General features: G+C 42.0%; 2 protein-coding genes across 3 annotated transcripts; one reads left to right on the forward strand and one right to left on the reverse strand.

The window, feature by feature from the left end:
• The first annotated feature begins 3,649 nt into the window (after positions 1 to 3,649).
• Positions 3,650 to 27,381, forward strand: LOC119493770 (F-BAR and double SH3 domains protein 1-like). Of its 2 annotated transcripts, XM_037779202.1 has the most exons (21): positions 3,650 to 3,759; positions 6,133 to 6,230; positions 6,398 to 6,443; positions 8,316 to 8,389; positions 9,634 to 9,778; positions 10,017 to 10,153; positions 11,698 to 11,761; positions 12,733 to 12,861; positions 14,873 to 14,995; positions 15,748 to 15,843; positions 17,153 to 17,269; positions 17,497 to 17,601; positions 18,143 to 18,298; positions 22,809 to 22,937; positions 23,428 to 23,511; positions 24,511 to 24,655; positions 24,944 to 25,044; positions 26,410 to 26,520; positions 26,698 to 26,848; positions 26,979 to 27,034; positions 27,223 to 27,381. In XM_037779202.1, the coding sequence occupies exons 1-21, from the start codon at positions 3,739 to 3,741 to the stop codon at positions 27,271 to 27,273; spliced, it is 2,139 nt and encodes a 712-aa protein (XP_037635130.1). In that variant the 5' UTR covers positions 3,650 to 3,738; the 3' UTR covers positions 27,274 to 27,381. The 2 variants fall into 2 exon arrangements, with proteins under 2 accessions (XP_037635130.1, XP_037635131.1); XM_037779203.1 differs by lacking the exons at positions 3,650 to 3,759; positions 6,133 to 6,230; positions 6,398 to 6,443; positions 8,316 to 8,389 and adding an exon at positions 8,880 to 8,928.
• Positions 19,197 to 21,535, reverse strand: LOC119493771. The gene is made up of 2 exons (XM_037779205.1): positions 21,459 to 21,535; positions 19,197 to 21,313 (listed from the first exon to the last, which is right to left on the reverse strand). The coding sequence occupies exon 2, from the start codon at positions 21,233 to 21,235 to the stop codon at positions 19,493 to 19,495; it is 1,743 nt and encodes a 580-aa protein (XP_037635133.1). The 5' UTR covers positions 21,236 to 21,313; positions 21,459 to 21,535; the 3' UTR covers positions 19,197 to 19,492.
• Positions 27,382 to 27,454: the final 73 nt, after the last annotated feature.

The raw sequence follows: 27,454 nt of genomic DNA on the forward strand, positions 1-27,454 counted from the left end.
GAGCCGATTGCTGCGGCATCAGAGATGTTCTCACAATTTATTAGGCATTGTTTAGGACAAGACTGGACAATTTTTTGAGTGGGTTTTCACTCACAGAAAGACTGTTTTCAGACAGAAGTAAAGAAAGACCCCAATTTTAAAAATAGAATAGCATAGACTGATACAAAAATAATCCCTCTGAATCATCACATCTGACCCACTAGCAGTGTGGTGCCTGGACTTTCTCTTTTCTTCTTATTTTGCTGTGTTCAGAACGTTCCTGAGTTTCAGCAATAACCCTTTATTTTTCTGATTCACTGCTTTGTTCTCACTATGGCCGCTCCCTCTCTTCATTCACCCTATAGCTCGCTCCACCATTGCTGCTCTCTCTCTCTCTCGTTGAGCCGAGGAGGAGGAACTTTGAATGCTGTGTGTTTACACAGATCAACCGACAACGGTTACATATTATACCTTTAAATAGGAGGAGAGAGGCACTGTGTCAAACCACTGTGTTTTCCACTATCAGGAGAATTTGTCCTCATATTTAAGCAGCGTACATAGTTCGGGACTGAATCAGACTTCAGTAGAATGCTGGTTTCCCCTCAGGCCCGGTTGACTGATGAAATTTTTTAAACAACAGATATTGAGTCAAATTAAATGAATACATTAATCAATGAAATATCTGCAGAAATAAGTACTCGAGGAATAACTCAATAGGTGATCATAATTCATTCGTCTCATGAACATTCATCATATATTGTATCAATAATGGTAGATGCACTGTATTATTAATAACCACATACATACATATTGAGATCCAATAATAGAAGTTAAATCAACACTCTCTCTTAATGTGCTGCATGACTCATATTTAGATGTATGTGAATTACAACCCATTTGTTAATGATAATATTAATGCTGAACATGAAATATAATGTATTTTTTTTTAGACCTATTATTTATTTATTTATTATTAATTTGTTATTGTGTTGAGGATACATGTCAACTGATTCATTATTATTATTATTATTATTATTATTATTATTATTATTGTTATCCGATTCAACCACCATCCCACCCAGATGACCATGTCCTTGTTCATTCTTCTGGGCTCTTATGTAACCTTCTGTTTCTGTTCATGTTTTGTGAATCACTTTGTCAACTCTTGCTTAGTGCCACATCAATAAAAATTATTATTGTCATTAATCCAGTGTGTTGGTTTGTTTGTATAATCCGTTCTTACCCTAACTAGAATTTATATGACAAAGGAGACTATTATAGCTGCTCTCAGAATGCAGTGATTAATGTCACTAAAAAGAAGAGACAATAATCCAGACCAAACGGGAAAAGTCAGGATCTTTTCAGATTAGGTAGAATTCTTAGATTAAAGCTACTATATGTATATTTTATGCAATAATTCATGGTAGTTGAATAATAGTGATCATTCTGATTGAGACAACCCCGTAGGTCGTTTGTGCAAGCAGCGTATTACGACCCATATTTACTTTTATTGGTACGTGGCGACCTCTAGTGGGCGTAGTAATTATGATGGGAGCAAAGGAAGAAGTCAGGTGACGTAGTATAAAAAGCGACAATGTCCGCATAGGGAGGAGGTCGGGGTCAAATAAACACAGGACTTCGATCCAGGAGACCGCTGTCCTGTGTGTCCTGTCAAAGTCTTTTTAACTCAACGTTGACGTTGACGTATGTCAGTTAAGTTACGTAACAAACGTACTTATTTTAACCCAAACCATGATCTCTTCCTATACCTAACATAGTAGTTTCGTTGCTTAAACCTAAACAAACTGCGACTGTTTCAGGACGGGAACCACGTGTTTAAAACTGCAGGAACAAACAACCTATGTAGTAATATGGGTTGGAGGACTTGTTGTCCTGCTGGTATACAGGGTGGGTATAGATGGTGTGATAATGCGTCCCTTTCACAGCGTTTCACATTGCACACAGAGTTAGGATTCTGACAATAATATCAGATCTTGTGATTTAAATATATTACAGTGAAATATATCACATAGTTCTGACTATATGTGATATAAAGTCAGAACTATGTGATCTACAGTATGGTCTATGGCAGCTATTCTCAACCACTGGCCCGGGGCCCACCTGTGGGCCTCAGAGCACCACCTAGCGGGCTGCGGAGGTACTGTAAAGTTCACCAAAGTTGAACTGCAAGCAAATTATTTGCTTCGCAACCGGAAGCAAATGTTTTTTCGCCCCTTCGCTTGCGGAAAATGAAAGTGAGTGGGAGGCGAATGTTGATTTCACACGTGTGCCTTAAGGCAGTAAGTGGAACGCATAGAGTAGAAGAAGCTGTCAGTATGGGATGACAGAAAGCGCTTCTGACTTCAGCTGTATTTTCATATTTCCAACAGAAATTAAATGTGTTGCACCAGAGTGAGCTTTGTGTCATTCCTGCCTGCGTAACAGTATAATTGATTCTTCTGTATTGTCATACAGTAAATGATCAAACTGTGACTGGTATGGATCAGTATTGCCATCTGAAATAGTCACACGCCATATCATTGCTAAAGGGCATAATGAAATGTAATCCATTTATCCAATTCACTTCTAAAAGTTATTTATACATCACTGCCCCATCTAGACGACTATATCTGATTTTTGAGTATTCTGTTAAATTCACACATCAGCAGTTTTTTCTTTTGCCAGCTGTCTTTCCTGCATTTGGCAGCTTCAGCTGTGTTACTTCTAGCTTGAATTATGTGTTTAACTTCTTCGTATTTGTCTAATATAGTTTGCTCTTCCTTTGTAAAATGTGCCGCTCTGCTTGTCTGTCTGCAAGTCAGTAGACTTGTCCATGTTTGTGATTGGTCAGATGCTGCACACACCGGCCCTTTCATGTGAACGCGCTCACAGCCAGACTGAGAAACCCTGGGTTGACTTACGGAGTTGATAACCAGCGTTGTAGGACTGCTTAGCGGGATCTCGTTTGTTAGGGTAAGTCAGATAACGAGAAGATACCCTGGGTATGTTGAACTCGCTTCGTGGTACAGGCCTCTGGTCTAGGGCTCAATATCTCATTAGAGTTGTTTATTTTGGGTCCTAAGTAGAACGCAGAGCAAAGATTCCTCCATGTGTTGTTGATATTGAAAACTTACAACTGGGGCTGTTCTATAGAGAAAGGTGGTGCATTAAATGATAGCTTTACATGAAACTCGTGCCACTGTAGAGGGAAACTAACACAAAGTGAACATTTGGTACCAAAAAGTAACTTTTTAAACTGTAACTGTGGAAGAACACACTTGATTTGTCGAAGTCACACTGCTGAAGCCTTGTATTAGCTTCAGCTGAACTTCTTCTGAAGGACTGCAGATTTTGTCCCCAATCACTTACATAGGAATTGCTTTAAGGGGGTCTTTGTGGCCGGTATGACCACAAGAAACAATTACAGCAAACAAAAACTCTGTCATGGGCATGTGAATATTGTTGTAGGACAGACATGAAAAAATGTGGCCACAACCTTTAAACAAGTGCTGTGTTCTGTTCAAAGCAACATGGTGACTTGACCTATTCTCTAATGATAGAGCCACTGGACTGTGCTGCCCTCTGTAGGCTGCTTTATCCAAGACAGCACCACAGTGTGAGAGAGAGAGAGAGAGAGAGAGAGAGAGAGAGAGAGAGATGCACATGTGCATGGAGCATGTGAAGATATTGAGGAAGTAGCAGTACAGTAAGGTAACATATTAACAGAGACAACAACGGACACTATATCAGCATCCAGCTATGCAGCCACCTCCCAGAAAGGTAAGGTACTGTAGTCTACTGTGGAAGAAGAGTTCATGTTAATGTTGAGAGTGTTTAAAGCTGACTGCTTTTGTGTCTGTACTTCTCTGCTACCTTCTTTCTGTTTCTCTTGCACAGTTTTTAAAGTTAATACTTCTTCCAAATATATGATAATAAATGCATTTTTCATAGTATGCTTCCAAATATGTCTGAGAGATACAGTAGGTGAGATAGGTTGGATGGTGGATGCATTTTCTATGAAAAGTAGCTATTTGTCTGCAAGTATTGAAAATGCACTGACTCTTAAAGGTTTTTGTTATATGTTGTAAATAAATGTACTGTAGAAGCTCATTTAGTGCATACTGTATATTGTAAGTTAGCTATTTTAGGCCTTGCAGACTTTTGATACGTTGCATTTTGCACTCCAGTCAGAGTTGGACTTAATATTATTCCCTTAAGAGCAAATATTTTATCTGTTATAATAACCCATAACTCTTTTTACAATTTATGACTGGAAACATTTGTCATTTAGCTGCAACGTGTATGACTTTGATTTAGAATAATCAATTTAAAGATGGTTTTCCACTTGGTTGTGTTACTGGTGACCAATTTCAGTCAGGTCCAGTATAGACAGAGAAACGTTTCTTTGTTGTTGTTTGTTTGTTTGAAATGATGAAAAAGGAAAACTGTTAAAGACTGATGATATGAATTTGTTAGAACATCTATTTACTCTCTGCAAATGTAAATCTGTGGTGTGTGAGGGTTCGTCTTTGACTTCTACCATCAACTAATACAACTATCTATTACCTAAATGAAGACTACATCCGAGCCAGGTGTTCAGGTTCAACCCTACAAAGTCTCCTACAAAATTACGTTCCCATACGACTACACTGCATTCTCAATTATGTTTCGAGGGAAGCGTATTTTCTCCCGGGTTATGGTTGCAGTTTCAAACATGTGATTAATGTTGTAAAGTGAAACGAAACAAAATTGCAACAAAATTACTTGTTTATGTTTAGGCAACAAAAGTCCTTGGGTATAGGTTTAGTAAAACATGGTTTGGGTTCAAATAAGTTTGTTACATTACGGATGTAAATTAAAATGATGAAATATAAAATAATAAAATATAATAAATAAAGTCTACGTCATTTTATATTTTACTACCAGCATCAAGATATACTTAAAGTACCAAGTAAAGCAGTCATTATGCAGAATGGCTTATTTCAGAATTATATATATACACTGTTTGTATATATATATATATACACCACTGATCAGCCGTAACATTATGACCACCGACAGGTGAAGTGAATAACATTGATTATCTCGTTACAATGGCACCTGGCAGTAAGTGGGATATATTAGACAGCAAGTGAACATTTTGAACTTTGAACTTTGTGTTGGAAGAAGAAAAAATGGGCCAGCGTAACGATGTGAGCGACTTTGACAAGGGTCAAGTTGTGATGGCTAGACGACTGGGTCAGAGCATCTCCAGAACTGCATCTCTTGTGGGATGTTCCCGGTCTGCAGTGGTCAGGAACTACCAAAAGTGGTCCAAGGAAGGAAAACCAGTGAACCGGCGACAGGGTCAGACCCGAGGCTCATTGATGCACGTGGCGAGCGAAGGCTGGCCCGTGTTGTCAGATCCAATAGAAGAGCTACTGCAGCTCAAATTGCTGAAAAAGTTAATGCTGGTTCTGATATAAAGGTGTCAGAACACACAGTACATCGCAGTTTGTTGCGTATGTGGCTGCGTAGCCGCAGACCTGTCAGGGTGCCCATGCTGACCCGTGTCTACCGCCAAAAGCGCCTACAATGGGCATGTGAGCATCAGAACTGGACCATAGAGCAATGGAAGAAGGTGGCCCGGTCTGATGAATCATGTTTTCTTTTACATCATGTGGATGGCAACAAGTTCGAGATGTTGACTCGGCCTCCAAATTCTCCAGATCTCAATCCAATGGAGCATCTGTTGGATGTGCTGGACAAACAAGTCCGATCCATGGAGGCCCCACCTCGCAACCTACAGAACTTAAAGGATCTGCTACTGACGGCTTGGTGCCAGATACCACAGCAGACCTTCAGAGGTCTAGTGGAGTCCATGCATCGACGGGTCAGGGCTGTTTTGGCGGCAAAAGGGGGACCTACTCAATATTAAGCAGGTGGTCATAATGTTATGGCTGATCGGTGTATATACATTTATGAATTATTGATGCATTAATATGTCCATCACTATAATGTTACAGCTGATAAATGTGGTGTAAAGTGTAGTGCAATAAAGTGACTGTTACAATAATATAATATAATAATATAACATTGATGAAATGCTCCCTTGTGTGTGTGTGTGTGTGTGTGTGTGTGTGTGTGTGTGTGTGCGTGCATGCGTGTGTGCAGGTAAAGGAGAGCCAGCAGGTGAAACTGGTGTTCTCAGAGCAGCTCAGCAAATTGCAGACCAAACAACATCAGGACACTGAACTGCTGGAGGAGATCAGGTACAGTTCTCACCAGACTGTGGATATCTGCATGAAATCCTCCCATTCAATGAGACAGAGGGTGATAGGCAGAGAGATCAATACAGAAGCGGAGAGTGAAAGCATGTTAAATTACATGTCTGTTGATGTTGTGTTGTCCTGTGTTGTGTTAATCTGTCTTCCCCAAGGACCTTCAGTAAGCAGCGAGCAGCTATAGAGAAAGAGTACGGTCAGGTGAGTACACATAAGCTATTCCAGTCCACTATTAGTCCTTTTACTGGAACTTTTCATTTTGTTTTTTACTGGAAATGCTCATCATTTATTGATTTGAGATCCTATATCAGTACCTGAGTGCTGTGTTGTTGTTGTTTGCCGCCTCTTGTGACTCTGTGTGTGCAGCATGTGTGTGTCGGTATGTTTCAACACAGATGCCTTCCTAGATAGAGACTGATTTGGATTTGTGTTGTGAAGTCACTTGGTGGACCGAAGCGCAGGACACTGACACAGAGGTATAGGTCAAGTTTAAGAAGATTTCATTGTAGGACAACAGAGAATGGAGGGGCGATGGTGGATGGCAGACTATAGGCATGACGGGTGGATGAGGGCGAGTGGCGTGGTCAGGCTGAAGTTGCTTGAGGGTTTGCAGGCATCAGTGGAAAAGACCGATAATGTCGAGCTAGAAAAACAACACAAGTAAGACATCAGTAGAGTGGGCAATCCTTAATGTGGCCCAGGACACATTTGCGTACACACTGCTAAAAGAATGTGATCATATGTGGCCCAGACCACATTTTTGTGTCTTCATATTGACAGAATAAGAAATAGATAGATAGTTTTGTGGTCTTTTTATTTACTTATAGCCTAATGATATCGCACACTCTGTCCACACACAGTTAAATATGCACTTCTGTTACGCCATCTAAACAAACCACATGGCATCAGCTGTGAGCTCCAGATCAGACTAGAGATGTAACCACTTTAAAGATGGGTGAGTAGTACTTGCTATCTTCTGAAGTTTGTGTTTTTTAAACAGAAAACACAGGTTTTGTACTGCGATATTTACTGAAAATGACAAACAACACAGCCAGTAGCCTCAGTAAACTTTCAGCTGATCTCCCTCCAGCCTGCTGTCACCTTATTTAGGTGTTTGTAGTGAAATGAGGAAGATATCATACGGATAACTCCTCATTTCAACTTCACCAATCAGCCGTTCCTCGTCCATTGCGGCGCTTCCAAAGCGAGTGACAGGAATAGATAGAAACATGGCGTCTGGCAAAAGTTCAGCTCAAAACGGCGCGCTGCTCAGCACTATGGAACCAGGGCGATGCTAACTTCCTGGTTGGCCGCAAGGCCTATAGAAAGGAGACTGGGTCACGGGCATGTGTTGTTTGCACCATGGTGGAGAATGTGTCATATTTGTGTGATCATCTGTGTGTGTGTGTGTGTCCAGTCCACACTAATACTTACAAATCATTTCAATGAACTAACTGATTCATGAAAATGTCTGACACTTGAAATCCTTTGCATTGAAATACTGGTATCACTAATTTCAGATTTCATTTTTGTTGTTTGTTACAAGCAGACAGATCTAACCAGTGCCAAAAGAGGAATATATATAAGACAAATTGGGAGGTACTTTTAAGCAAGTCTACAGCCACGCTAGCCATTCTGTGAGGCTGGACTTCGGCACCTTTGTGATTTGAGCTAAATGCTAATTAACTCATTTGGACTAGTGGAAATGTCAGGTTTTGGTATTTGGTCATGAAACAAAATATTGAATGATAATGAAATTTTGATCTGATAATGGTGTGTGGCTACAAAAATCTGTTAACATCATATTAAGGCAAAGTCAACAAGGCAAACAATAGCAAGTCAAAGAAGTAACAAATAATACAAATAGAAAACAAAAAACGATGCAGACAGCTTAATGCCAGTTTAGAGACAAAGAGGTCAGAATGAAATAACATGAAAACCAAATATTCTCCATCATGAGACCTTGCAAGATGTTGGATGTAATCTTAGACTGCATATAAGGATGGAGGACGCGTCTCCACTTCCTTCCACTGTACTACAATTTTCTTGGGGTTGTGATCTGTGCATCTTCAGGCTCTTCAGAGGTTAGCTGTCCAGTACCAGAAAAGAGACTGGCAGAGAGGAAATACAGATGCTATCACTTCTGGGTAACTACACACACACACACACACACACACACACACGCACACACACACACACACACACACACACACACGCACACACACACACATAACTGTACACAGCCTTCTCATCAGCAACCACTAGACGGGTATTTCTGGCTGCTCTGATGTCATTTTCATTAAATACGAAAAGTTGCGTTAGCCAATGTACACTTAGTATTGATTTAATAGGTTTGCTAAGAACAATGGTTGATGTTGAGATTACATAATTGTTTAAGCAAATACAACATGTTGCTTTAAGGTGATAATGCATGACAGTGTCTAACTCCATGACACTGAGTTTTTTGGACACCTTGGAGGACATTCTTGAACATCTGCAATGTCATCTTACTTAGGACATAAACAGTAGAGAAGGTTGTGTTTAAAAAGCTATAGCGCAAGACAAATAACTGAACATAGATGCATGACTTCAATATTTATCCTTGTTGCAGGTCAAAACTACAGCAGGATGGTCATAGCCAAATCTTTAGAAGACTACTAACAAAAATAAAGACGTTCCTCATGAGGTCAGGACCATAGGAGGGCAAACAGGGCCCTACTTAGCTAACTCAAAGCACAACCCGATCTCATGGAAAGGCCATGAGATGCAGCAGTTCACGCCAGTTTTGTGTCCTGTGCTGTGTGTGCCATATCAGGACTACACAGGCAGGGTTTATTGTTTTCCTATAACCTCCTCAAATTCAGCCATCGACAGGAGTTATAAAGCGTGAGACAGGCAGTGTAGCACATGTCAGTGTCACACCTCTTAATCTGTAGACTACATCAGAGATGCGCCGTTTGAGAGAGACCGCAACCAGGCTACTTACTGTATAAAGAGAACAAACAGAAGTTATATTAGATGGATCATCATTAAATATGTCTGATTTGTCTTTTAGTAATTGAGTTGGAGCAAGGGCCTTTTCCTTGACAAATTTAGCAAATGCATGGTTCACATTATCAGGTGTACAAATTGAAGTATACATAGATTATGAGCAAGAATATGTCCAAATGTGCATTGTGGCTATTTACATTATAATATACTAGGAATATAATACAGGGGTCTGTCTTTATGGCACATATTAGAATTAGTATTATGTTGATTATGATCAGTTTCAAACATATTTACAGAAAGGTACTTAGATGTGCACTGTTAGCTTTTAGAGAGAAGAAGTGTAAAATACACTTAATCAGTGATTGTCAGTCCATTGGTGTGTGTGTGTGTTTGTTTTCAGGAGTGTGTTTGGTGTGTGGCGGTCAGTGGTAGATGCTACAGCTCAGTCTGCCGCATCACGACTAGCCGCTGCAGAGGGATACCGGCGACTGATTGGACAAGCCTCCACAAGTCTTCGCAATGCAAAGGACGTCCGAGCTAAGAAAGTGAGAGAGCTGCACACAGTATACACACACAATGCTCAACACTTAGGAGCTCATTGGATGTTTTATCATCATTGTGTGTGTGTGTGTGTGTGTGTGTGTGTGTGTGCGTGTGTCTGCGTGTGTGTGTGTGTGTGCGTGTGTGTGTGTGTGTGTGTGTGTGTGTGTGTGTGTGTGTGTGTGTGTGTGTGTGTGTGTGTGTGTGTGCGTGCGTGCGTGCGTGCGTGCGTGTGCGTGTTAGGGCCTGGATCAGCTCCAGAGGGTGCAGGGGGAGGTGGTGGATGCTCTGCGGGAGCTTCACAGGATCAAGAAGAGCTACCACCAACTCAGTCACATCGCCGGTGTGGCCAGAGAGAAAGCTGCTGATGCACAGACCAGGTTGCTGTGTGATGATACTAACCCATGAAAAAGATCAGTGGCTTCATTTAAGGAGAGGCAACATCCATTTTGTACACACAAGCAATATGTGAGCCACTGCTGTCTGTATGCTGAAAAAAGGGAGAGTTAAAGAGGTCTGTAGATCTCAAGCCATACATTAGAGATGTACAGTAAATTCTGTAAAAAGCCCAAAAGTCACCAGTGCGATGCTAAAATGCGGTGTGTGGGAATACAGAAAATCTGCATTCAAATATTCCCACGACAACTATGCACACCCGGTCCAGTTCAAATTATCCGCATTGCCGTGTTCCATTTTCATCACAAAAAACAAAAATCCCTTATTTTGTATAGTGCCTGTGTCCATTCCACAATTACACTGTACATAAAGTAATCAGACCCCAAATACTAGCTGTTGTATTTCTAACTAATTTACAGCTACATTAAAATCTCAGGCCATATATTGTTCTTTATTAGGTAGCCGTCGCGTTGTTTCTCGTACAATATCGGGTGTTGAGAAACTAAATTGATAAGACGTTCCTCCATTTTGGCAGCAAGCTACCTGGAGCTATAGAGGTATGACATCACTTGGAACAAAGGATTTCATTGGTCAAACATACAGTATATTTCCGCAGGCGGAAATCCGCTGAAATCGAGGTCTGTCCGAATATTTCTAGTTCTGCAGGTGTGTGCAAATATTCATAAGAACCCACAACATTATTTTCGCAAATTTCCATGCCAATTTTTTTGGATGAAAATCTGTGCTTGGTGTGAAATTTTTCAAAACATTTCTAAAAGTGTGTGTGAACAGAAACAAATAAAGACATCATGTCTGGTGCCTTTACTGTACATTCTAAATAAGCTAGAGAGGTTAACTGGAGGAACGTTTTTCGACTGGATGGTAAACACTATTTATAACTAATGAGGACATGTGGGCAATAAAAAACATTGATATGCCCTGATCTGTTCGGTGACACCAAAATATGTGAGCTTTGCATCACATGCTACCTACCACTGAAAATATGCATGACAGGGTTCAACTGTTTATTCAGGGCCAACACCTTGTTTGTGTCTTTGGCAGTGGGGCAACCTGCGGGTCTGAGATGCGAAGCCAATTCACCATATTCACACAGCGGCCATTTTGCTCAGGGCGGGAAGGAAACTCCCGGAAACTAGTGGGACTGATGTAGCTGTGGTGAAGTGGTCCAAACATCTGTGTACTTGTGTACCGCAGCAAAGTGTTGAAACAATCAAACGTAAACAGCCCCAAAAGAATACAAAGAGATACAGCGACTGGATTGAAGTTTTCATCCAAGATGTTGAAGGAGAGACCGCCAAGTATTGCTTTTTAAAAATCAGCAAACTGATTACTGTGTTGTACCTGTGGGCAACATTGCCAGAGAAATTGTGAAGTTAAATGTTATCTAAGGTTAACAAAGTTTATACAGAATAGAGCTATCGCATTATGTGAAATGGCAACACTCTTTATGTCTTTTGTTATTGTATGTTATTTTATTTATGTCTTATATGTTTTATCTGTCTTCCAGAGCCAGAAAGAGTGAGCATGGGCTCTTCCACTTTAAATCAGGACTACACAAGATGACCACCAAGGTATGAATCTGAAATGAACTATGTTAGATCGTGTATGTAACAGAAATGAGCTACAGACACAGACCAGTAAGAAAATCTTGTTTTTTGCAAAGACCATTTTGTCCTGTTTGTCCCCTTAATCAGATGTTTGAGTATTTCCACCGTCATGTGAAATGGAAATTACAGTAATACCCTCCTGTCTCACGTGACATGAACTCAACATATGGCATGATATCAATATTTCATTTTTAAACATCACGGTTATCGTCAATACCAGTATATCTGCTGTAGCTGCGAGTTAACCGTTAGCTCAGTCACAATAGCTCTCTGCATTTTATCCGCCATTGCTCATCATTTTGTCGAAGGCAAAGTTATGGTAGAGGTCAAATAAAGCTCTCTGAGCTGATATTGCCAACTGTCAGGAAACTTTTTAGCTTGTTTGCTATTGGGACAATAATTTCAGTTTTTTTCAAAAGACGTATTTGTGCCATTGACTCCTATCTCACAAGTGTCTGCAAACCATTGCTGTTTGGTGGAGCAGTTTCTACCCCAACACCTACCTCTACCTCTTCCCTACTTTGATTAAAACATATTTCTGTTGAACCTGGGGAGTTGTGTGTCCACCACCGGAAAGGATCCTAATGGACTTTCCATTGGCATTGTTTCATTGTAATGCACTGTTAAGAGGGCATAATGGTCATTTCACATATTTTTGTGAGATCAGGCTGGTCCCGGCCTTTAGGACAAAACAATAAGCTAAAAGAGGCTACATTTGCTGTCAGAGCCAGATATGTTTCAATTATGTGGCAGCTTAATACATTGCATTCACACATTTTTTTCCCCATTAGTAATTATCCCACTGTAAGATTTATAGAGGTTTAGTTTTTAGTTTACAGTGGTCTATACTCTATTTGTTCCCTTTTTCAAGCCAAAGTCTGGGATCTTTTTTGCATGTTTCACTTGAACTGAAAACTATAATGTTGTGTGTACAGCTCAGCGCCAGGTTGAGAGAGTGTGACGACCGTTTGACTGAAGTTCGTAATGAGTATCTGCTGGCATTATCAGCAGTCAACGGCCATCACCAACACTACTACACTAACGACTTACCACATATTATGGAGGTAAAACACACACACACGCACGCACGCACACACACACACACACACATTGATAACTTGGCACATAGAAACTAGAGAAAAGGAAGCTAAAAGCAGTTTGAGTAATGAGATCTGATAAAACGCTAACCACATCATTTCCTGACATCTAACAGAATGATGGTGTGTTGAGTTTGCTCTGCACAGTGTGCACACAGCCGACTCTCCTTATTCTCTCAATCTGTACATTTCTGTTGCAAAAAATCAAATAGCTGTCAGCATGTCTTCCTTCTTGATGTTAAATTTTCAAAACAAACAAAAAACAAATCCCTATAATTAGCTGTCACCCACTAACTAAAGGTTGAACTAAAATGTAACCTGTATTAACCCTGATAGTTGAGATCATGGCATCTTTGGAGAATCTTCTCCGAAATGTTTTACAGACAATAGAAACAACACTATAGAACAAACAGTAAAAATAGCAGACACACCACCATTGTGTGAACTAACCAAAAAAGGACAATATACAATAACAGGTTAACCCAAGATGCCCTCACCACAAAAATGTCCCTATAGGTCGCCTGTGCAAGCAGCTTTTTATGACCCATATTCATGATTGTTGTTAGGCGGCGACCTCTACTGGCCGTAGCAATTATGACGGGAGCAAAGGAAGAAGTCGAGTGACGTAGTATATAAAACGATAAAGTCAGCGTAAGGGAGGAGTTTTGGGTTGGATGGATGGGTCAAACAAACACAGGACTTTGACCCAGGAGGCCGCTGTACGCATCCCGAAGTCCAAAGTCAACAAGTTATTTTAAGTTATGTACGTAAGTTAGTAACCACTAAAGTAACCATGTCGTACGTCGTAACAAACAGTTATTTTAACCCACACCATCTTTTCCTAAACCTAACCAAGTTGTGCCATTTCACAAAGTTAAACAGAACGGTCATATACACCGATCAGTCATAACATTATGACCACCTGCCTAATATTGAGTAGGAGCCCCTTTTTGCCGCCAAAAAAGCCCTGACCCATCGATGCATGGACTCCACCAGACCTCTGAAGGTCTGCTGTGGTATCTGGCACCAAGCCGTCAGTAGCAGATCCTTTAAGTCCTGTAAGTTGCGAGGTGGGGCCTCCTCGGATCCGACTTGTTTGTCCAGCACATCCCACAGATGCTCGATTGGATTGAGATCTGGAGAATTTGGAGGCCGAGTCAACACCTCGAACTCGTTGCCATCCACATGATGTAAAAGAAAACGTGATTCATCAGAACGGGCCACCTTCTGCCATTGATCCGTGGTCCATTTCTGATGCTCACGTGTCCATTGTAGGCGCTTTTGACGGTGGACACAGGTCAGCACGGGCACCCTGACCGGTCTGCGGCTACGCAGCCCCATAAGCAACAAACTGCGATGCACTGTGTGTTCTGACACCTTTCTATCAGAACCAGCATTAACTTTTTCAGCAATTTGAGCTACAGTAGCTCTTCTATTGGATCGGACAACACGGGCCAGCCTTCACTCCCCACGTGCATCAATGAGCCTCCGGTCTGACCCTGTCGCCGGTTTACCGGTTTTCCTTCCTTGGACCACTTTTGGTAGGTCCTGACCACTGCAGACCGGGAACCTGCTCGTCTAGCCATCACAATTTGGCTCTTGTCAAAGTCGCTCACATCCTTACGCTGGCCCATTTTTTCTGCTTCCAACACAAAGTTCAAAGTTCCAAATGTTCACTTGCTGCCTAATATATCCCACACACTGCCAGGTGCCATTGTAACGAGATAGTCAATGTTATTTTCTTCACCTGTCAGTGATCATAATGTTCTGGCTGATCAGTGTATAGTCTGCTGTGTGTATATAGATAATGAACATAATGCACTGAGGACTGTAGATCAGGGAATAAGGGGTTGGGGGTTCAATAGGGGCCTCCAATTATATTCCGGTCATGCATTATTGGATAAAAGCTTTTGAAAATGGTGGTAAAACAATTTGAAATAATGAAAACTGACACCTGTACTCTCATCTCTCTCATCAGCAAATGGACGGTGATGTTTATGATGATTTGAGAAGACATTTTACCCTGCTGTGTGGGACAGAGATGGACACCTGTCTGGCCACACACAAACAGTATGGCACAATATGGGAGAGTGTTGCTAAGGTATGTGGAGTAGAGTTATCGTAAACACCAGTTCAATAACACAAACTGCTGACAGTCATATTGGAGGTTCTTGATTCAAAAGTATCAGAGTTTATTTCAATATCTTTCCAAACCTTTTGTTGACTTTGTTGAGTTTTATCCATGCAGAGTATCCCACGGTGGCTCCTGAGAAACCAGACATAAGGCATTTCTCACCTTGTCTCTTGAAAAGATGGGGGTGGAGGGGTTACAGGGAGGTTGGCAGATGGGGAGGAAACAGGAACAGGGAAAGGTAGAAATTAAGAAACAAATTAAATATGGGCAAAAAGGTCAAAATAAGAGCATGTTTGAAAGTAAGGACAAAGGGAGATGCAAGAAAAGTTGGAAGACAGTAGCAGAGAGATACGTGTTTTGAATGTTCAGGGAAAAGAGAGCTAAAAGGCTTACTGAGGTTCTACTGTAATTTTACAAGGAACAGAAGTTTACAGAAGGAAATTCAACACATACACACAAAATGTCTGAACTAATGTAGCAACTCAGTGAAATCTGTGGAGGGTCAATCTCATAAGTTGAGTGGGTAGAAAGCATTTTAACACCAAGGTCTTTATTTGTTTGATGTTACAACAGTTACAGATGAAAACACTGGGATTGTGTTCACCCACACCCAAACTGTTCCGGCATTACCATGCATGGAGGCGTGCTGATTTGGTGGTCTTGAAAATGATAGGATCTGTTTGCTCCTGGTTAACATTGATTGGTTGCTGTACCGTCAGGTGACCAGAGAGAGAAATGTTCTGCAGTTTATTCAAGAATCCGTCTCCTTCAGCAAAACACCTGTATTCAGCTTCCAGCCAGCTCCACGTGACAAGGTTTGTTTCCATGTGTTGTAATATTGTAATATCTTAATATTATAAAGTCAGTAACAAACACTAAAGGACAAACTCACAGGAATGTTCATCATTAAGTCAAAACAATAAATACGTGTGTGTGTGTGTGTGTGTGTGTGTGTGTGTGCGTGTTTGACTGTACAGATTAAATACACATTTGTTTGGGTCTATGCATCGTATAAGTCCAATATAAACTGAGCTATTAAAGGTATTACTACCACATTTAGACACAGGGCCTCTTTACTAGACAGAGCCTAATCAATAAACCAATTAATCAACATATAAAAAACAATAATGCACATGGACCAGGGGTTTCCTGTGAACATGGGGTAGTTCCCCGCTTTGCCCAGTAAGCAATCCAGCACTCTCTGTGATCAGTGTTTGCTAGGTCCTCACTATAGATGGGGAGATAGATATATACTGTATATAGATATATACAGGTAGGTAGCAGGTTGCCTTTGGGGTGGAAGTTTTATTGATTTTTATAACTGTCTGCAAAGCATTGGTGTTTGGTGGAGCAGATTTTATCATGTGGGCAGCTGTGGCTCAGAGGGTAGAGCAGGTTGTCCACCAATCGGATGGTCGATGGTGAATGAGTATTTAGATTAGATCCTGATGGGCAAAGTTGGCACCTTAGTAGCCTCTGCCATCAGTGTATGAATGTGTGTGTGAATGGGTGAATGCTGACATGTAGTGTAAAGCGCTTTGAGTGGTCGGAAGACTAGAAAAGCGATATATAAGTCCAAGTCCATTTATCATCATCGTGCTGACTTCGATGTTTCAGAGTAAATATAAAACAAGTAAGAATCAATTGCTCTGTGTTGATGAAATCAGCATACAGTGTGATGATTGATCAGTCATTGTTACCTGTTTAATCAGAGCATCTCGTCCGGTGGTTATTTTAGTTTCTGTTTGACCGTACAACTGCTATTTTGTTCCTGAATTAATAATAATGTAGCTTGTGAAAAAATTCAGAGAGACCTGAAAGACGAGATGTTATTGCAGGGTTGAGCCATGCTCTTACATAAGGGAAATATTGTGTTAGTTACTTCCTCACAAGCAACTATACATCTGTGGAATCCAGGATATAAATATTTAGTGGACATAATAACATTTATACTATAACCATATAATACAATGTATGTCAGTGTAACAACACCTGTGTCTTTGAAAATGTGACCCGATCATCTTCACTCAGGGCTGTTTGTTGTATTGAGTTTGTATTGAGTTACATGTTGCTGATGTATACGAGAATGAAGAACAGAGGGACGCTTGTCTCTGGTTTGTGCAGGTGTCGGCTCTACAGGAGGTCTGTGCTTCAGAAGCAGAGGGCTGTCTGGTTAAGGAGGCCAAGAAATGGGCTACAAAAGCTGCTAAAGACTACAAGATCGTCACCCACGGAGAGAGGGTGAGACTCTGACTTCAATGTTGGAAAGTCAAGATACTCCTGAGCTAATGAATGCTTGAAGCACTGGCCCTCAGTCTTTCTGTTATTCAGGATCTTATCTTAAATAAATAAATACAGCTTTCTCAAAAAGTTAATATTATTATTATTATTATTTCTGGATTGATGTTCTTTGAGCAGATCATAAAATAGGAATGCATTGTTTATCTCTGTCTATGTTTCTGTGTCAGGCTCTGCAGACGTTAGAGAGTCGGTTGAAGCTCTTGTCGGGGGAGACGGGGCTCAGTGTGGAGCAGAAGATAGCAGAGGTGCAGGACAGTGTCAGGAAAGCCAAGGTACTTATTTTAACCAAAGGTAAAAAAAAAATCCAATATGTGAGTTAGTTAGCCACAACTCCGATCGAACCACCGACCTTCCGATTGGTGGACAACCTGCTCTACCCTCTGAGCCGCCCCACAATGCATTTCCCACATTTACACAGTCACTGCAGCTCCTAATCTGTCACTGCAGCTTTCGTTTTAGTATAGAAGTAGAAGTATTGTCAGGTTAAATCATATCCAGCTACAATCTGGATATGAGACTGAGAAGAGTAATTTTTTTTAATGGTAAAACCCCAGGCTTAATGCAACCATGCTCATTTAGTAATTTAGTTTTTATTCAAGTTAAAATCTGACGCAAATATAGACTGTAGTGCTCAGCTGTGGTGATGTTTCCTTAAAGCAGAGAGGACACAGTTGGAATAGAAGTTCACCAGAAAAATGGAAGAAAGTAAAAAGTTTATATACTGTAGTATTGGACAAGTGCTAATATGACATATCAAAATGTTAAGCACAGCTGCTGTCTGTGTGTGTGTGTCTTGTTTTCTTCCTGTCTCAGCTCAGCAGGGTGAAAGCAGAAGCCCGTCTGGCTCTGTTGTCAGACAGCGTTACAGGAATTGAACTGTGGCTTCACAACGCCATGAACCAGGCGGAGGAGGAGCTGGAGAGAGAGAGACGCCTCAGTGAACAGAGGAAGTCTACTGAGGACTTTTCAGTATGCAAACACGCACACACACACACACACACACACACACACACACACACACACACGCGCACACACACACACACACACACACACACACACACACACACACACACACACAAACATGCACACACACGTGCACACTACACACACATACACACATCTGCACACACACACTAAGGTCTCGTTTGGGCCCTAACTTCATTATAAAATAAAAGCACAACATCAACATAATCACTTCCTGTATCAGATGGTTTTGTCCACCTTTACACCGTCACTGTGTGTGCTCCCTCCACCTTGAGTGATGGAGATGCTTTCCAGCTCTCTCACAGTCACTTGTTGACCTGGTAAACTCACCTGAACCTGTCTGCAGAATGTGGACAGCCGTGGTGTCCCCCACATTTATAGACTTATTGAATGAACTAATGTATGAGTTATCTTTACACTTAAAAACACACGTCCCCTTAAAATAACCTCATTTATTGTCATTGAATAAGAGTGCATTTATGTTTCTAGTAAAACAATACACCATCATTGTGATATGTCTTGATACACCTTACAGTGAAGGTGTCAGTAAATAAATATATAAACATAATAAATAAGGTTTAATGATCTTTAATTACAACAGTTCTGATCGGTCAGGAATAGACGTGGTTTTAAATATTAATAGCTATTTCCAGACTGTGTGAGCTAATACAGACAAGAAACCTGATTCTCCTTTACAATAACTCTCTACATGTTTACAGTCAGGCAGGTAAACTCATTAAAATTAGCAATAATTAAGATTAGTGTATATGATGGAAGAGACTTTGTACTTCATTTTTGCACTTTATAAAAATTCACTGAATCAGCAGAACTTCAGTCTGAGTTGAATATTTACAGCAAATGATGAGAGAAATGAGCAGAAATTAATTCATATTATTTATTTATATTATTATTTATTGTATTTAATTAGATGTCCATTATTATGCACTGATTGTGGGAGAACTGGATCACCCAGATCGAACCCGTGCGTAACACAACAGTAGACAACACTGACTACTGAGGTGGCGCTGAGAGCTCAAGCCCTCGCATTCATTCAGAAGGAAAAAGTCAATTTTTCCTTCAGGATGAATGACACATTGAAGACGTTTTTTATATATATATATATAAAATATATATATGTGGGATAAACCGGAGCCCCCGGAGAAAACCCCATAAACCACCTTAACGCCTCGTCACGGCGGCAAACATAGAAGAGAAGAACCTGCACATGCAGGACCTCTGTCTCGGTGGTGCCATCAGGTGACCTTTGACGGCGGAGGCGATACGCTCTCCAAGTGCCGGTTTACCCCCTTTCAAGGACACCAGCACCCACATCGCATTGCCCCACGTCTTAATCAGGTCCCGGTAAATTGCCTTTTCGAGGTTTTCCCATGTTTCCGAGCTGGAATCGAAATCGAGACCCTCGACTTCGGCCCACGTTTGTTCAAAAAGGCGCTGGATGATGTCCTGGACATTTGAAAGGGTCCAGGTCACTTTTGCCTTCTTGAAGATGCGCGTGACCAGCCTCTCCAAGAGCACCTCTACGCAGTTTTTCTTTTGTTCGTTCCGCGCTAGCCGTGCAGAGTCATCACGACTCTTCGTCACGGATACCGGGGCAGGCGATGCAGCGATTGCCAAAGGTTTCTTGGCCCTGGGCTTAGTCCCCAGTATGGCGTGTCTCATATTGTCGACGAGGTCGTCGGACTGAAAGATCTGCCACCATCTGGCCAGACACAGGAAACCGAGCACCTTCCGCTGCAAGTCGGCGCGCATGTTGGCACGTATCACCGGCTCGGGGATGATCTCTGGCCCATGTGTGATGTGTGTGTAGAGGATATCACTTAAGACCTTTGTGAACTCCAAGACTCGACCGGGGGGAATGTTTATGAGTGGAGCGCCGAGTCCCAGAAGATCGCGGTTTTCTGGTTGTTTCATCAGATCGTTAATCTTCTTTGTGAGACACTTTGCCGACTCCCGGCTGTGAACTTTGGAGCCCCGGTTGAATCTTTTCCTCATCTGTGCCACGATGCGATGGATGCACGATTTGGCAAAGCACTTTGCCAAAAGCTTCTTAATTTTGCTTTTGATGCTTTTCTTGGAGCGTTTGCTCTTCTGCGCCGACGGAGTCGTTCTTACAGCATCTTCGGCGATACTCCGAGCAATTTCTTCCGCGACGTCTTCAATCTCCCGAGAGTTTTGAGACTGCAGCAGCGTGTACTCGGAGTCCGGCACGTCAACCAAGAGAGGTTCGGTGATGTCGTTCAACTGCTTCTTGATGATGATTGTGACATTCATGATGTCTTTCATCTCAATCACGACGTCCGACGAAGGCGTTGCCGCATGGCGGTCTTCGGTGTCTGAGGGTTCCGGTTCCACATCTGATTGTTCGCAGATGGTCCTCTGCTTGCGCGGTCGAGCCAAGAACACTGACTTCATCTTGCCGATGAACGCCTGGCACATTTTGCAGGCATGCAGAATCATGTTGTTGAGTCTGCTGGGAGGAGTGAGGCGCTGAACTATGCCCTCGGGGCTGGAGAGGGCACTTCGGACGCTCTCCGAAACCTCTGCAGAGATCAATGTCGTCAAGCTTTTGGAGCTCGGACACTGAACCGAGACGTCGACGCCCAGAGCTTCGGCAAAACCCTGAGAGATTGTGTCGCCCAGATTGATTTGGACGTCGTCCTCAGACGCCAGGGTCGTGCTCCCGAGATATTTCAGGAAAGCTTTTGTCAAGGCCGCTGTGATGTCCAACAGCAACTCTCCCATCATGGTCATAGTGGCGTCGTCAGGGCTGCCGGATTTCAAAAATCCCCACTGATCCGCCGTCATCCCCTTAAAGAAGGAGTTGAGCAGCTTGGAAACAATGCGACTGACGTTGAACTCGGGCATGATGGCTTCTGGCTGGGAAGTTCTTGATGATACCATAATGATGATTTACGGTCAATTCTTGTCGATGCTTCGTGGTTTTTGGAGAGAAATTCACTGCTTCTCTCAGTAGATAGTCTGATGAGTGAAAATAATCGTTAGTTGCAGCCCTAATTATTATTAACTAACATGTAAGCTGCATTTAAATGTTGAGGCTCATTTTAACTGCTTCATATACTGTTGGGAGGTTTAATCTAAAGCAATGCATTCATAAAATTCATACCTCTTTCTCTTGAGACAACTGCTTCTCTCAGTCGATGTGTTTCGTCTGATCGAGTCTTCAGATTCAACTACAGTTATGTCATTCTGGGACTCTCTCCTGAATGTCACTCCTTTATGATGTCACTGCTCCTTTAAGATGTCACAACTGATGTCACCACTCCTTTAATTCATCACAGTGTTCCATCTGGTGATGTCACCATGCAGTGATGATGTCACCACTGCTGTGATGTCACCACTGCTGTGATGTCACCCAAACACACAAACACACACCTGCACACACACGTGCACACTGAACACACACACACACACACACGCACACACACACACACACACACACACACACACAGAGACACAAAACCAACTTCCTTGAATTTCTTAGTGAAAAGGTGGAGAGCTCGGTGGTCCAAGGTCGAGCTTATCAGGGCCTACATGGACCTCTTTCACATAATTTTCCACGGTTGGCTTATCTTCATCTCCATAAATGAATATGCACATCTGTACATACATATTGTACATTGCTAGGCCATCAGTTCCCCACTGGGGCTCCGCTAAGATGAGGAGCTCAGAAGGAAAATGCTCCTCTGCCTGTCAACTTGTTCTTGATTCTCAGGCCAGTAAGGGACATTAAAGCATATATTCTGAGTAACAGGCCATATATATATAATATAATATCGTCTGTCAATTCAGTGATTTATAAAAGGAGCGGGTGACTTTGTCAATATTCTCTATTTATATTATTGTCCATAAAAGTAGCCGGTCTGTGGCTTTCAGCCCCAAGCCCATTGGTTCCTACTGGAGACATGAATCTTTAAACATGGTTCACAAATATATAGTTTCATATTTTTTTTTAAGAAAGGCACAGTAGTGTCCTAAAACAGGTGGAAATAGTTCATTTGTTGGGGACTATTTTCAGCAGCGGATTAATCCAAATTTGGTGCTCTAGTGAGTATAAGTGGCAGCAGGACGGTGCGTGTAGGGTCGAGTCAAAATAAACTACAGTGTGTGTGTTCATGGCGATGAAGGAACATGTCACCCAGTGACACAGTGAGGCTCACTGTTTTTAATGGAGCTCTATGGCTCTATGGTATCTATTAGATACACACTTAATACTTGTTAGTTAACGGGTGATTTGTTGATAATAAGAAACAGAATTTCACCACCAGACATATCCTTTAAAAGTCTGATCTGTCAAGAGCTGATCCAGTCTGAAGACACATACAAGTCATGGAGGCATGAAATATTATGATTGTTGGATAAATTAGACTCTGTGACATTTGGAGCATGAACCATATTGAGAAGTATATGTGAGAAATCTTACCTACTCATGTCACACTGATGTGTTTCTTTTTAGGAGGATGAGTTTGAGCTGACTGACTTTGAGGACTACGATGATGAGAACGGAGATATCTTTGCAGATCCAGTGTCAGCATCTGGAGTGTGTATTTACCCTGCGGCCTGCAGAGTTATCTACAGCTATCAGGTAGAGATCACTGAAATGTACACGTGTATAGTTTGAGAGGTGGTTTAGAGTTTTCCTGCAAAAGTATGACAAAAAACCTTTTCTAATCTTGGGGTCAGGGCTTCACATGGTGCCATTCAGAACTTCCTCCATGCTTTTGAAATAAACCAAGCAATTCTCAAATATGTCAACATGACAACTTGACAACTCTTTAGTCGTTGTGGTCATGAGCTGTTTGGGGAAGTAAAGTGAAGTGAACAGGCCAGACAATGTTGAGAAACGCTGTGTTACACATTGACAAATGAATTAGGAGGAAGAGGACGAAGTCAAAATCAGCATCTGCCAGCAGTTTTAAAATCCTGCATGGTAGTTTGATCTGTCTAAATATATATTGTCCAGATAACTAGGTAATTCAATAACGTAAATGGACAGTTATATCCTGTGTATAGTACTGCAGTTAGATCATGTTTGAAGAATTCATAATGACAAAAGCATGTTACTTCCTGTCCAGGCTGGCCAGTCAGATGAGCTGTCAATCATGGAAGGAGAGGAGCTTCAAGTGATTGAGGATGGAGACATGGAGGACTGGCTGAAGGTAACGTCTGGTTACATTATAACCTTTGTTCTCTGAGCAAAGAGACTATAGCTCTCCACTCCGTTACATATTCCATATGTACGGGGAATGATATGGCGTTTTATTAGTATCAAAACCCGCGCGCGCACAGAACAGTATCCGCGAGCGAAGAAGCATCCTCGCGAGGGAGCATTTCTGCTCCACGTGCACAAATGCAGTCCCGCGAGCAGATGTATCCCAGATACAACATTGTGATATTTGGAGGAATGGATGGTCACGTGTTCTGTGCTCTATGATTGATTGGACAACGGTGTCACGTGTTCATGAATCATTCATGTTCTGCCTTCGCCGTCAGAAGCTGTTCTGTGCGCCCGTGGGTTTTGATACTAATTAAACGCAATAGAATGATCCCCTGCTGTCAGGGTACGTGGATACTTCTTTAATACGCACTGACTTGTCCAGCCACACCCTACAGTTTACCCATAAGGCACCTGTGCTGGTGTGGAATCACTGATAGTTTGATCGTAATCTGTCTCAGAGCGGCCTGGAAAGTGGAGAGATTCTCTATCATATCAAGACTATCTCTCCACTCCGTTTCATATTTCATATGTAGGCCTACGAGGTTACACTTTAAGAGTCCCTTAAGAGTACTAGGTCAAGGCCTCGCAGACGCAAAGACCAAACTTTACTGCCTGCCTCGTGGGGATGAGCTCAGCGTGCCGATACAGCTAGCAGACAACTTTATTAATGGGAGAGAGGAGAGGCATCCACTGTTAGCCGACTTGGCCTGCGCTCAACACAGACTACAACTGAGCATGTTAGGTTGCGAGAACCGCAAAGCATCAACCAGACATATGGAATATGCAACGAAGTGGAGACATGTTGACATATCAGGACGTTATCAACCTTTTTTGGGGGTTTTGAAGAATGCGTTAAAGAGTTAATAATCCCTGTCTATACCGAGCATGTTTTCCAATGTCTCGTCTGTATCTCCATATACCTGTTCATGTCTCTGTCCAGGTGTGTAACTCGTGTGGTCAGGTGGGGTATGTCCCTGAGCGTTATGTGCAGTATGTGTGTCTACCAGCAGAGGATTCCACTCAGCTAGACAGTTCTTTCAGCTCCACCTCATCCATCGGAAATAAAGAGAGGGCAGGGAGCAGAGGTCAGTTGTGTGTGCATGTTATTTACGGTACCACTGTAGCGTCTCGTGAGTGTCTCTGAAATCCCGTTCTATCATCAATGTGTAGTGCTGTTAGCTAAAGTTAGTGGTTTTAGTGGATAACTCTGTGCGGCCCTCTAACATATGGAGGCTCCCTAAATTGGCTCTCGGTCATCAAAACTTTGAGAACCCCTGATGTAATGTGTATGCACAAATGATTGATAATAAGGTGACGTCGTGTCATGTGAGTGTGTGTGGTAATAATCCATCTTGAATTGAATCCCGTGACAGGTGTAGCCAGAGCTCTGTACTCCTACCAGGCCCAGAGTGCAGAGGAGCTTTCCTTCCAGGAGGGGGCACTAATTCACCTGATCCGCTGTAGACACGCAGAGGTGTGTATTAGAGACGACCTATTGTGATTATTTTCAGGTGCATACTTGTATTTTTTGGGGTTTCTACTAGAACATGTTTACATGCTTTAATGTTCTAAAAATGCTTCACTTTTCTCATACTGGCTGTGCTGCAGCACCTCTTTACACCCTCTGTCTGAAACGCTCTGTTTGAGCTCCAGGTCAGCTGGCCCTCTGTTTTGATTGGTTCAACCAAACCCAACTCTTTGGACTCCACTCTAACTAACTTAGTTCGAGGGCGTGCCAAACTAGCCGCTGGGCAAAGTGTGTTACTTGGTGACATCACCACGTTACGGAAGAAAAGGCGGGACTTGAAGCAAGGTGTTTCAGGCAGTTCGGGAGCAGTGTTTCTGTGGAGGAGAGTAACTCCCTTTGGTCTGGATTTTTGGCTTTTTGACTTTGCAGACCTTTTACATGCACAAGTAAGGGATAATGTACAGCAAGTCGGTCGTTTTTGTGGTAGAAACCCCGACAGCCGCTTATTACACGGCTACTTACTGAAGAAATCAATAATTTGACACAAAAACTGTCCCCCAGAGTCCGACATAAGAACTGCACCCATAGCAACGGTCTGTTATACATAGCAACGGTCTGCTATAAAGAAATAACAGACTGAACGTTGTGATTGACCAATCAGAATTGAGTATTCAACACAGCCATGTAATAAAACACTATATAACACACTAAAGTAAAGGGAACAAGCACAAAGGCATAGTGGGTCCCCTCTAACTGTACCATAAGAGCTGAAGCCTCAGAGAAGTGCAGTCTTCTGTTGCCTAAAGGACACAACAAATCTTTACGGACTTCAAAATCACACAACCCATTGTGCTCCGGTAAATTGTAAAGACGTAAAATGACTTATCAAGCTACAGTGGCCTGTCAGGTTCAGCTGTTCTGAACCCGGATTCACTTCGGCTCTCTATAGCTGTACTTAGACTGAGCTCCACTTTCACCAGTTTCAGCTTGACTTCAGTATTCTGGCTAACCGGGATAATTTATAGTGTATTATTACACGGCTTTGTTGAATACTCAATTCTGATTGGTCAATCACAGCGTTCTACAGTCTGATATTTCTTTATAGTAGACCGTTGCTGTGTATAACAGACCGTTTTTATGGACGCATGCTGATGTTGGACTCTGGAGGACCTTTTTTTGAGTCAAATAATTTATTGTCTTAAGTAAGTAGCCTTGTAATAAGTAGCTAGCGGGTCATTGTTGTGATATAAACCCATTCAGGGTGATGCAAGACCTTGCGTTTTGCGTAATTGTTCATATTTCAAACCTGTTCTATTCTTACTTTGTTATTGTATCTCACTACATTATCTAGGGGAATGCTTTGTTTTACAGGTGGATGATGGCTTTTGGGAGGGAGAGTTGAATGGACGGATCGGGGTCTTCCCGTCGTTGGTGGTAGAGCTCGTCAATGATGAAGGAGAGGGGGAGGATCGGGAGGAGGAGGTGAGTATTTTCCGGATCATTACATGAATAATCCTGTTAATCATGAATTCTCTAGATGATGTTACAAATATCATCATAAAAGTTTTATCCCAGTTACTCTTTGACATCTGTCCAACTCATCTTACTGTTTACTTCATTTCTGATTGACTTTGTCACTCTTCTTTTATTTTCTTCCAGCCTCTCCCCACCCAAACCACACCTCCCTTTTCTGCCTCCATCCCAATCCCTTCCAAACCCGCCTGTAGTTCAGCCTTTAGTGCTACTCCCCCTAGCTGTGTGGAGGACAAACAGCAGGTCTTGCCTCCGAGGTTCGCGGACAACACAGTAGGTGAGTGGTGTCAAACTTTACTCCAGCTTGAGCCGAGTTTTTGTCTCTTTAACTGCTTCCATTCTAATGTCAGTTTTTCCTTCATGAAATGTGTTATAAGTTAAGATGCTAATGTCTGTTGTCCCATCAGAGACTGCAGGCAGCAGCCACAATTCTCCAGACTTCTCCAGCAGTCGACTAAGACCAGTATGTGCCCTTTGAAAAAAGAATATTCTCTGTATTTATGAATAGTTTTGGGCATAACAGCATGCCTTCAATGACAAAATGGATAAATAAGGATTGGTGAATGCTGATTATAATTTTAGAAATCATCTTTGAACCGACAGGATCAGTGATAATCAATACATCTCTCTCCTCCATCTGTACTGTTTCAGTGTCGAGCGCCTCCTCCTCCTCCAACACAGAAGCCTTCACCTCAGCCTTGAGACAAACGCTGGAGTCACTGTCAGTGTTCACAAGAATACATGACCTGTCAGGACCAAAGGAACTCTGGTTTTGTGCCTTTTATTGTAGTATTAAACAAATAACTTGTATTTGTTAGGTTTTCCCATTGGTGGACTTAGTCGTAAGGTGATGTGAACTTACAAGCAGATCATAATCACTCAT

The sequence above is a fragment of the Sebastes umbrosus genome, chromosome 9, assembly GCF_015220745.1.
Source record: "Sebastes umbrosus isolate fSebUmb1 chromosome 9, fSebUmb1.pri, whole genome shotgun sequence".
NCBI classification, from domain to species: Eukaryota; Metazoa; Chordata; class Actinopteri; order Perciformes; family Sebastidae; genus Sebastes; species Sebastes umbrosus.